The sequence below is a fragment of the Leopardus geoffroyi genome, chromosome E2 (genome assembly GCF_018350155.1).
Source record: "Leopardus geoffroyi isolate Oge1 chromosome E2, O.geoffroyi_Oge1_pat1.0, whole genome shotgun sequence".
Classification (NCBI taxonomy): Eukaryota; Metazoa; Chordata; class Mammalia; order Carnivora; family Felidae; genus Leopardus; species Leopardus geoffroyi.
In genome coordinates, this window is record NC_059335.1 from 30,328,914 (window position 1) to 30,341,126 (window position 12,213).

Sequence of the window (12,213 nt, forward strand, 5' to 3'; positions counted from 1 at the left end):
AATCTATAAATTTATAATTAGAATCTCTTGCTGTTCAATATTTGTACATAATACAGAGTACGAGAGGACTATGAAATATTGAAAGCTGAATTCATTATTCATAGCCCACAACATACAGTAAATATTCTTTGAAAATACAACAACAACTTTGAGGAATCCATATTCCATTATGTCTGAATGTCTTGTGCACGGGAGCTACGGACACCCTACTCACACCCTCATGTTTTCCAGATTAGGATTCTGGTCAGGGCTGACACTTGCTGTTTTTAATTTTCATTTTATCATAAACAGTTTAAGACTGTTGCCAGTGGTAATTTGCAATTTTTATCAAGACCTCTTCATTATAGCTTCTGACAGGACAGATGCTGTAATTAATCATGCAAGACAACTGGGGATAGTGGTCACACTGTTCTCAAAGAGGAGCCACTACAGAGCAAGAAAAGGGGGGAAGAAATGAGCACCGAAATAATTATTTTGGCTTAAGAATCAGCATTCGCCATCCCTCTTACCAGCAGTACCAACACACTGCCGGCAAGTTCTGGCCCCAAAGACAAGACAATTGCTTCTTCCTCTATACTTACCTGTCCCTTGCATCTTAACAAAAGGATCGTTAAAAAAAATATTTTCCATTTTTTAAGAGGTCCTGGGTGTGGGCCACGCAACCCAAATTCTTGGCAATGAGCATCCTATTTCCGACTGAAAACAGAGTATGACGCGTTGGCTCAAGAAAAGTTGGTATGTGGCCTGTTTTCCCACCGCATACGTATTCAAGGAACCGAAAGTGAAATTTGACATATCATTTTATTTGAAAAGTGAACATTTTCCTGGTTGTTGCATCAAAATACAGTCCACAGTTTTTACTGAAATGTGTTTATTCTATAGCAAGATAAAAGCATTTTTTGTTTTAGTTAAGCAAAATACAAACAACTTAATCGCTGCTATCATAACTCATAAAAAAGTATAAAACAGCATAAAAACACAATAAGCAACGTAGCAATGAATGGTTTATGTCACCAGTGTTTACGTTAAAGCCTCATGTATGAAAACTTTACAACACATGATATGAAAACTTACAACTTTGAAAGAAAATATTTACATTGATTATTCAGATGTGGTGTGCCTTTTAAATATTCTACCGGTATTACATCATAATAAAAACTCTTGCATTTTTTTTTTTAAATCTTAACTTTTGTAATAACTGTTTTCATTTAAGTGCATTTCCCTTTTAAAAATACAGTGTTTTTATTTTCGAAACTTGTCACTCAAAACACAGAATATAATATTCACATTCTTTTCTTCTAATTGGGATGAACATAATGGGCTAACAGTGGTCATAGATATCGTTACAACATATACTGTGGTTTGAGTTGGAGAAGTCATGGGTTAAAAAAGTGGAAATAAGTCAATAATTGAATCTAATCACTTGTATTTTTTTTTTTTTTTTCTGGAGAGATTTAGGAAAAAAAAATAAGAGCTTTGGCAAAAGTCTGTGATTTACATTATTTTTTTTTTCATGACAAAAAAATGCCATCAACTATTCACGTCATACAAATGTTTGTATGAAACTGGATCTTCCTATGTCAGGTAATTACCACTGTGCTTTTTATTTTTAGGGCTCCGGAAGTTCAAATAGCCTGGAAGTGCGGTTTATTCACTTCTGGAGAAATAAGGCCGTTTTCTATGACTCAGAGAGGCCAGTTTAGAGTCCTCAGTACGTCCCAGGATTCATTAAACGGTTTGATTCACATATTGTAGGTATAGCCTGAATAAATAAAAAAGGCATCACATAAAAGAGCACAGCTTTTCTTGTTTAAAAACAAAGTGATTTACAGTCAGCTAGAAGGTGATACTCGGCTACACTGTGTTCTTATTGCCTATCTAATAGACACTTGAGAGGACCATGTGATCTGTGACACGTTTCTGCATAACCGACCGCAACTTACAAGCTTCGGCCGCGTTCGGGTTACCCTCCTCCGCCACTCGCCTCCGCGCGCGCGCGCGCGCGCGCGCGCCAATCCGGGCGCGCCTGCCGCGGGCGCCTTCAGAAAATACTGACCTGGGACAACACCGGAGTCTGTGGCTGAGACTGTATCTGTGACTGGTGCTGCTGAGAGGCTGGCTGCGGGCTCCCGATGGCGGGGATGGGGGACGTCATCTGGGAGGTGACCGGGGAGGGCTGCCGAGGAGAGGGCTGAGGCGGGTGCTGCATGTGCTGCTGCAGCTGCTGCAGCTGGAGCTGCTGCTGGAGCTGCTGCTGCAGCTGCTGCTGGCTGAGCTGCTGCTGCAGGTGCTGCTGCTGCTGCTGCAGGTGCTGCTGCAGGTGGTGCTGGAAATGCTGCTGCTGCATCTGCTGCTGGAGCTGCTGCTGCATTTGGTGCTGCTGGAGGTGCTGCTGCTGCCTCTGCAGGTGCTGCTGCTGGGTTTGCACGGAAGGGCTCCCCTGGGCGGAGGACGCCGAGCCCACCAGGGTCGTCCCCATGGAGCTTATCAGCGGGGCCCCAATGTTCGAGGGCATGTTGGCGGCGATGGTGACCGACGTGACGATCTGGTTCATGGGGAGTCTCATGGTTAGGGGTTTGGGGGCGATGGACCTGGGGAGCGACTGCTGGAGAGTCTGAGGTGAGGCTGATACGGTCCCGTGCTGCGACAGCGGAGGGTTGAGAAGGAGCGAGGATGTCAGATTGGTGGACGCCAGGGTCTGCTGAACGGAGCGAATGGTCTGGGCTTCTGCGGATTCGGCAGCAGCCTGCATTTGGGGGGAGAAAATCCCCAGATATTAAAATACCCAAGTATTTAAAATAGTCAACTGTTTTTTTTTAAGTATTGCAAATTGATTAAGAAAAAAAAAAATGACCACCATTTTTCTTCCCTGGACTCCATTTTCCTGTCCTTTGACTTTTCAGCCCCCCCCCCCCGCCCCCCCGCAAAAGGTAGAGTCAAATTCCTTACCCCTTGAATCGGGCTGGCCTTGTACCCTCTCTAGGCATCTGCCATCACCATGTGCATGACAAGGGGCACAGGGCCCAGTCACCACTCAAAAGCCAGCCAGCCAGCCAGCCGGCCAACTGCCTTGTCCCAGAACAAGCCCCAGCCAGGTCCAACCCCCCTGCCGACTGCAGACCAATGAGCAGGACTGGTGGATCCTGCCCAGTCAGGCCTAGATTGAAGAACCAGCCAGTTCACTGGCGCCCTCTGAGACACATGCTTGTCTTTTCAAGTCACTGGGCTTTGTGGCTGGGTGTTACACAGCACAAGGTAGCAAAAGATAACTGATACACATGTTCAAGAAATGACATACCTCCAGCAGTGAAGCCTGAGCTAACCCTCATCACTATGACTCATACTGAAAACACAATAGACTGCCGCCGGGGAGTTCAAATTGTGCCCCACTACTTGGCAGCTTCATGACTCTGGGCAAGTTAATTCACCCACCTGTTCCTCAGTTTCCTTACCTATAAAACGGGGTGTTACGGTATTTACCTTATGTAGAGGTTGTGAGAATTAAATTAATTCATACGTTGTCAAGCATTTAGAATAGCGCGTGGCACAGGGGACGCCTTTAGTAAATGTTAGCTATTTTTTTATTAATTAACAATTATTACCAGAAAACTACTACTAGAAAATGTCAAAGCCCTACACTTCCAGGCAGTGTATGACAATGCTCACTTGAATATAGGAGGACTGTCACTGAATCCCTTAGAGATACTAAATGCAAGTATTTTACGGCTTAAGAGATGTTTTAGTTTACCCAATATCTTCAAAGATTTCCAGAATTTATCACAGGAGTCCTAGGTCAGGGGAGGACGTTCAACACTCGGGTGTCTGAATAACCTGTCATAAGATAAACAACTGATCTGATCTGAGGCTCAACACGGAGAGAGGCTATTACATTTTGCACCAAAAATACGTAATCACCTCCACAAAGATAAATTCTTTTACTAATGTAACCGTGACTGAAGTGATTGCTCTTACTGGCTATTTTCTTCTCTTGTTCTTCACAAAATTAGGTGTTTTTGGAAGGGGAGAGTGGGAGCACCTTGGAGGCATCAAGCTGGCATCCACTCTTCAGTGATACTGAATGTTTACTTCCAGCTTTTTATTACTCCCATTTATAAACTCTACTAGTAGAAGGATCTTATGAGTGGTGATCTTATGTCGACAGTCACTCAATGGAGGAGAGGCCATTGTTGATGGATTATGTTTGAGCACATCATCATGGCGAAACACCAGCTATGGGTGGACAGCTCTCCGATTTTTTACGGAAGCTTGGTGGGTTACATGCCTACTGGAGGTTCACCTTCTAAAGTCCTCAGGTAAGAAGAAGCCTGCAAAGACTCATTAATCATCTTTAAAAACTATGAAATCACCCATAAGGTAGAATACACACAGTGTTCTACATATAAACAGGAAGACAATTCTTATATATTCTAATATTTAAAAATCACCCAGCTAGTCTTAAGGATGAAACTGCAAGGGAAGTCTATATTTAGACCCCTGGCCAATCACACCAGTGTGCCTTTAAGACACCACCGTACTGGTGAAGAGAAATGGGTGGGCGAGTGGAAAGAGTTCTTGCTTGCCTGCCAGGTTTACTCCCTGTGTTTTAATATTAAGCTTCTATTAACTTTTGTTGGTTGGTTACCACGCCCCTTTAAATTGTGGATTCCAAAATGGAACCGATACTTCAGATGTGGTCTAATCACCATGCTGTACAATTAGATACTATTTCCTGTGAGATCATCACATTAGAAGCTGTTTTACGCTTTTGGTTCGGACTGAAATTATTCTGAACTTCTACTTCACGGACTATTTTAGGTACCTGCCAGGACTCTGAATATAAATTAAGGATGCTCTCAAACTGCACTAACTTAGTGAAAAAAACAAAAACAAAAACAAAAACCCAAAATACCCCAAACAAACACTGCTTTACATTTATTCTTTTTAAATTCCATCCTGTTGGTTTGGGGGACTCACTAAGCTTTATTCTGACATACTTCTGAATTGTGACTCTAGTCCCCGATGTATAACTTTTATGGTATCCCTTCCACATCAGTCACAGACTCGATGAGCCCAATCATGGTTGCTATTTTCTGGATGTCTTTTGAGATACTGCCTCTTGGCTGAAATCCATGTGTGGTCAATTATTCATGCTCTAATACACAAAGATCACCTATGCCTGCTCCTGGGTAAATGAATGAATAAATGATCCACTTAGGAAGTACATGTGCACTGCTCCTCTAGCCGGGTCACTCTATCTAATTAGCCAACTATACCTCCATTCTTAACATCAGTAGCCTACACATTTGGCTGTGTTCTGCCAGTAGGCAAATCTGAGTCCAGAACTGGTACGTCTTTTAATGTGTGTCTTCCAGTGTCTCAGAAAAAGGTCTCACTATTGACCTCATGAATGTTTGTATTCTCTTTCTAATGACGTGGAAGTTGTCCTAACAGCGGACAGCTAAACAAGGGGGACCCCTCTTGATCTGATTTGAGCTGCTGCTGCTGGTGGATCTTAATATAAAGAAGAAACAACTCAGGGGAAGAAGAGAAAAAAGGAGCCCTTTTTAAATTTTTTTTAAAGTTTGTTTATTTTGAGAGAGAGAGAAAAAGCGAGCCAGCAGGGGAGGGGCAGAGAGAGACGAGGAGAGAGAATCCCAGGCAGGCTCTGCAGCCTGACACGGGGCTCGAACTCACGAACCTCAAGATCATCACCTGAGCGAAACCCAAGAGCTGGACACTTAACCGACTGAGCCACCCAGGTGCCCCGGAAGTAGCCTCTTTTGAAATGGCTTTGCCAGCAACACCCACCATGCCCTGCAGCCTCGTGTGGTACTTCTGGCAACAAGCATGACAATGGAAATGAATCCCTGATTGCCAGACGAAATATATCAAGAGCAAAAACATTAGTTCAAATTATTCTCCCCAAAGCCTCTCAAAATTCTTGAGAGGCTAAAGACAAGGTTAATTAAATGTTAAAATATAATGTAATAGCTCACACTCCTTTTGGATCAAGGTAATAATAATCCAGAGTGACATTTGCTTTGGGATACTGGTGCATTTTATAATACATCAGGGCCCATTTGCTCCTCTATGTAAAAATACATGTCCTTTCTTTTTTTTTTTTTTTTAAGTATTTGGAGCCTAATTTTATTTTAAAAAGTCGTGAGGTTTATTTATGTATATGATGTGGGACAGTTTGGTCAAATTGCAACATCCCCTAGGACAATAATAGAAGCACTCGAGAATTTATGATAGGATGTCCCAAACCGCCTGGCCAAAATACCGCCCAGTTTAAATGGAGGACATGGGCACAGATCCCAGTCCCTGACAAAAAGCAAAAATGAGAGGCTATTCGAGATCAGTCTTTAATATTTGTGTTTTGTTAAACAGTCTCAACACACATAAAGTGAAGCTTCTGGAAACAATGGAGATGCAGCGGTTTAACTGAACTCCTATTTTTCATGCCATCATTGAGGTAATCTCCAACGGGAACAAATAAGCTAATGAATTGTTCAAAACGCCTTTTTTTTTTTTTTTTTTTTTTTTTTTGCCAACTGTTAAGGGGAGCTGCCTGTATGTGTTCAGTGCACTGGGCTGTTTTCAACACTGTAACTCAGAGACTGGCCGTTCCTGCACAGGTTTACCTTAGAAACGAGGCTGGCCCTGTACGCAGCCAAGGCCTTCAGGTATTCTTTTTTGGCAGCTTCCGTTTTCCTTTTATAAACCTATTAAAAGACACAATTAGCATCACCGTTAGCCTACAAATTCTCAGCCATAAAAGAACGGCCGCACAAATTGGGTCACAACGTAACTCACAGAGAAAGCTGGTTTCAGTGGCTTTGGTTTTTAAACGTGAAAACACACACACACACACACACACACACACACACACACACACACGAAAACAAAACCCTGCCATCCTCACAGGAGCACAATTTGGATGTTTACGATGATAAATGAGAAAAAAAGATTTCAGGTTGTGGCCTAGATGCCTTGAGAGAGCCAGCTGAGGGCCTCGCATTAAGGCCGCGGATGGGGTATAGCAAAAAGAGCAAAATTTGCTACCAATCGTTCAAATTACAGGAAATCACGAGTTTCTCCATCAGTGTCTTCTCTTGCCCTGACACACGTCTAACTTGCACCAAGTAAGAAGATTAAAATACCACCAACAACAGGTGCGGTGTGCGAAGACGTAAGAGAAAAAGACAGAACTAGCACAGTTTTCTTCTGAAGGAAAAAAACAAAAAACAACGCAGAAATAGTTAAAAGGTGGTAAATTTCCATTAGTGAGGCCAACGAGTTACATAAACAAATCCCATGATTTGCTCTTCCTTTTCTTAACAGTATCTGATGGTAGTGTGTTAGACCCAAGTGCAACTGCCTTTTTCTCCAGAGGTAAAAGACGCAGCAGCTTTGGCAGTCCCTGAGGATTACATTTCTGGGACAGAAAATCAGTGTGCCACATACAATAAGCTCACCGCAAATGGGCAAATTCTATAGCTGCACCATCCCAGAGTAACCAGCGAGTAGGAATGAGGTCATGATTCGTAAAAGAAAACTCGAGGCCTTGGCACTCCTCATTCCCGAAATGGTTATTCCATTTTATTCCCAAGGGAAGTCTGGTCATCTGAGCACACATAACGTGAAATCCCATTAATGGTCACTGGAGTTTCATGCGAGGTGCAGGGAAGCCATTTTTACTTCCCTTTGTGTGGAGGAGCCTCAAGGGAAGCATAGGAGGTGAGGCCCCAAAGGAAGTATCTCCCACTGGCTTGGTAATCTCTCAATACATCTCATACAGCCAAGCTTTCAAATGAACTTGGAATAAAATTTTGAATGCCCGGGGACAGTACTGAGACTCGCAGAGGTGGCTTCAAAGTTTGGAAACCCACCGGGATGGCACAAAGGTTCGGGAAGATGATCAGAGAAAAGGCAAGTGGGATGGTCCTGATCGGTTTGTAGTGCCCTTTCTGAACCAAGGGGGCAAATACCACATTATCTAACGTGAAACGATGATCGTCAAAAGTTTATGCTTGCAGGATATTGCGTGAATTTCCCCCATTTCTCCACTGAATGAGTTCCCAACACGAACCCTTAGGGGGGACCGAGAAATCCATATACCTGGGGAGCGGCTTAGGTTTACACAACTGCGTCTCTAAATTCCACAGCTTAGAAAGGCCTTCATAGGAAACAGTCGTATTAAGCGAACATTCACTCAGAGAAGATGTAAGAAATACTCTGGTAACTTCTTCATTTTATGGTCACGATGGATCTCTGCCTCACCTGCTTTTGTTCTTCTCCAAGGCTGTCCCACATAGATGCAACGATTTTCGAGACCTCTCCAAAGGTTGCATTGGGGTTTTGACCTTTAATTGCGGCCTGTGTGTCTCTGAAAAACAGGGCATATGCTGACACTGGCTTCTGGGGCTCATTGGGATCTTTCTTTTTCTTTTTCTTTGGAGTCTTGGGCTTCTTGCCAGAATCTGGAGCAGCTCTTTTCTCTCCAATGGCCTGCAAAGCAGGAAGAAAATTCACTGCCTAGAATGTACTCGCAGAGAAGGCAGCAAGACCTAACCAGATCCACAATTGTTCTTTTAAGGTTTTGTTAAGCAGATTCATCAACAGATGAATCACTGGCGAAAGCAGGGGAGGGGTAAGTTTTCTTAGAGTTAACTGGACAGCAGAGATTAGCATTTAGAACATTGATTAATGAGACCCAGAAGTATCTTCAATACATTCACAACATATGCTCTAAATAGCAATTATGAGTAATGAAAAACAGAACATTATACCAGGCAATGAAGTGTGTGCATATGTGTGTGTGTATGTGTGTGTGCATTACATGTGTACGCATAAAATATTTTACATTTTCAGAGGTCTTAGAAGTAAATCTAAATAATAATTCAGGACGTGGATCATATTCAGATATTTGAAATGAGGTCCCTTGCCATAGTCACCTGCCATATATATGATCAGTCTGAATCGATTTTTTGAAGCTTCAAGTTTTATCTTACCAGAATGTTACTTGGCTAATGGGTCTCCAGAAACGCCAGTGGAAAGTAGCTACAATCCCTAAGCTTGCACAATAAAAGAAAGGTTGTCTTTATTTCTTTAAGCAATTAAAACTTTCTGAAGAATAGGATAATAATAAACATAAAAAAATGTCAAAAGTCCTTTAACTGGAGATAGAAAGGAAATTGGTATTCTTCACTGAACTAAAAACCAGTATGAGAGCAATAACTGATACTTAAAATCACCCAGGCTACAAAGAAGACTGATAAGAAAAGAGTTATGATATATGGTGACTAACTCTGCCCAGAAGAATCCTGCCATAGAGACAGTAAATACTTTACACATACTTATCATACAAACTCTCTGAGATCAAAACCACAGACATGACATGGGTATAGCTCCCTACATTGATATACCAATGAGCTCCAGAGTCACCTGCTACTACCATTATCTAACGTCAGTGATCGTAAAATATCCTTATCAGAGAAGCAGGAGAAAAGATACATCAGCCTTGTTTTATCCCCCTAGATTATAATAGGACTATACTGAAGATCTTTTTGCCGTTAACTTCATCAAGAATGCTGAAATGTTTGTCTCTCTTTCCTTTCTCTCTCCCGGCCATTTTGGCGGTTGCTTCTGGTTGGGTCCGCCCCACACCTAAGGCAGGAAGATGGTGGCCGCAAAGAAGACGAAAAAGTCGCCGGAGTCCATCAACTCTAGGCTCCAACTCGTTATGAAAAGTGGGAAGTACGTGTTGGGGTACAAGCAGACTCTGAAAATGATCAGACATGGCAAAGCGAAACTGGTCATCCTCGGCAACAACTGCCCAGCCTTGAGGAAGTCTGAAATAGAATACTATGCCATGTTGGCCAAAACTGGTGTCCATCACTACAGCGGCAATAATATTGAATTGGGCACAGCGTGTGGGAAATACTACAGAGTGTGCACACTGGCTATTATTGATCCAGGTGATTCTGATATCATTCGAAGCATGCCAGAACAGACTGGTGAAAAGTAAATCACGTAAAATTTTTCGTTAATAAAATTGGTTAGAGCTTGTTTTAAAAACTGTAAAAAAAAAAAAAAAAAAAAAAAAAAGAATGCTGAAATGTTTGACAAGACCAGTTTTAAAAGCCAGTCGTAGGGAAGATCAACAGAGATAGACTCAAGTTGCTGACAGATTGGTTTTTAATGGCCTTGAGTCTTGAATCCTAAATTCAAATTTTCCGAGAGTATCATTACTTTCTGCATGACAGTCATTTGGAACGTAATCCAATTACTGAAATGCTCAGGGAGGAAACTGATTAGTGCCTTGTTTCTGAGCGCTCTGGACCCTCAATGTGTTGGGGTATCACAAGTCCACTTCTCGGCCGGGCTATTACACACGCTACTTGAGTGGTAACAACATCCATACTTCATACAAGTAGTTACCCACTTCAGAGGCTGGTAAGCCACATCTCACCTCTTCTCCAAAATGCCATCTTTCATAACTCACACAATGAATGCAATAATTTTCAATAATCTTTTTTCTTTTTTAAATTCTCAGAATCAATGCGACTTGTTTAATTCTAGTTAATGAATCTGAACTTATTGTAAGGCTGTCAGATGCCTTTCAGTTAGAGCTTCAGTGGGAGCCAAGTTTTCCTTCGGTGAAAAAATACTGCTTTGGCCCCAAGGAAAAAAATACATACATATACCACAGATTTTTCCAATTGAGTCCAACAACTATATTCATTTCTTGGAAGAAAATTTGGCACTGTTTGCAGCAATAATGACCTGACCAGTGGCAAGGTGAACGTGATTTCCAGGGCAACCTTTCCCAAAGAGCTCAATCTCCCTTCCTGTAAAGTAGCATTCAAATGTTGACAACCTTTGATATCTTCCTTGGATAACCATGACATGCCCTAAACATCATTACCTTTTAAGAATAAACCTGAAATGCAGAATCTTGCATTTTAATGCAATTAAAGCAATTAAAATGCAGTTTAAATAAAATCTTAGAATTAATTCTCCTACAGGAACCTGCATGTGATTGACTGAGGAGGGTTGGGAAAGGTGGGGAAATAGTTTTCCTCAAAAGAGACACAATCAATGATAATTTTAATCTTTCTTTCTCGGCTCAGTTGCTTAAAGGAGAACAAATTGGATTCCTTGCCTTTACACGAAACCTAGGCTCTTGCTTAAAATGGAGTAAGCTAGGAGTCACAGATAAGGTTCTCCTTAGCCATGACAATTTCAGTGTGGTACAAAAGTGAGTGTCAGATCAGTGGAAATGTGAGTGAAATGAAAGGAATCCATCTGAATTGTGTTATGGCCAGTTGTAACCTAGCTGTGCCTTATTCACATCCCTGTTTCTCACTTCACCTTACGAAAGTTCTTTTGAGTGTGAGCAGAGACTGGTCATCCATTCACCCAATCTGTGTCCAGTAGGGTGCTAACATATCCAGTGGGGTGCTAAGATGTCAGGACAGATCAAACCCTCCTTTAAATCCCTGCAATAGATTCTAACCTCGCTTCCCTCTTCCTTCATCACTCTCTACCTTCTCTAGCTCTTCTTTTTCCATTTACTACTTAAAAATAAAAATAAATGATGCTCAGGGCTCCTTATGCACTCTGAGAAATCCTGATTACTTCCACGTCTTCCTATCTACGTGTGATGGTCCCCAAATCGGTTGTTCTCCCTCCAATGAACTGAGTTCTAGCTCAAATGTGGGTGTATCAAATTCAAGCCATACCATGCCAAACTCTCATCTTTTCCGTGGGAGAAAAAGTAACATTCTTCTTTCTCTGGGCTGATTCTCTCATTTGCCGATATCCATGCTAACTCTCGTATTAAAACCCCATTTATCTTTTATTCCTTCAAACCCCAGTGGACCACCAAAACTTTATGATTCTCCCTCTTATATGTCTCACGGATCTGGTACCTCCTGTCCATTCCTTCCTTTGCTAAAAGGAAACACTTCATGACAAAAAGACCTTCTGATTAGTTTCCTTTCCTCCCGTCCCTCCCTTTGTAACGCATTCTATATACAGCCAAAGCCATCTTTCTAAAGCATAAAGTTGCTTCTGCTATTCCTCTATGCAAATCATTAATCAGCTCTCAACGACCTGCAGGAGAAAGGCTTCCACATTTCAGCTACTGCTTTCTTCAATTCCTATGTCTTTCCTCCCCATATCAAACTGTTCACGACACTCATAAAT

General features: G+C 42.0%; 2 protein-coding genes across 6 annotated transcripts in view; one reads left to right on the forward strand and one right to left on the reverse strand.

Annotated features, from left to right (window-relative positions):
- Positions 1 to 782: 782 nt before the first annotated feature.
- Positions 783 to 12,213, reverse strand: part of TOX3 (TOX high mobility group box family member 3) — a 109,288-nt gene continuing 97,857 nt past the window's right edge. For 3 of the 5 annotated variants that reach the window (XM_045442753.1, XM_045442750.1, XM_045442749.1), the window contains exons 5-8: positions 8,284 to 8,511; positions 6,645 to 6,725; positions 2,057 to 2,746; positions 783 to 1,762 (exon numbers count right to left, since the gene is read on the reverse strand). In XM_045442753.1, the coding sequence (XP_045298709.1) occupies positions 1,709 to 1,762; positions 2,057 to 2,746; positions 6,645 to 6,725; positions 8,284 to 8,511 (1,053 nt within the window). In that variant the 3' untranslated portion in view covers positions 783 to 1,708. Of the gene's footprint in view, positions 2,747 to 6,644; positions 6,726 to 8,283; positions 8,512 to 12,213 lie in introns of all 5 variants that reach the window. The other 2 variants (XM_045442752.1, XM_045442751.1) reach the window with 1 other exon arrangement.
- LOC123579149 (60S ribosomal protein L30-like) lies at positions 9,618 to 10,080 on the forward strand. The gene has a single exon (XM_045442754.1). It carries the CDS (start codon positions 9,683 to 9,685, stop codon positions 10,028 to 10,030), a length of 348 nt encoding a protein of 115 aa, XP_045298710.1. The 5' UTR covers positions 9,618 to 9,682; the 3' UTR covers positions 10,031 to 10,080.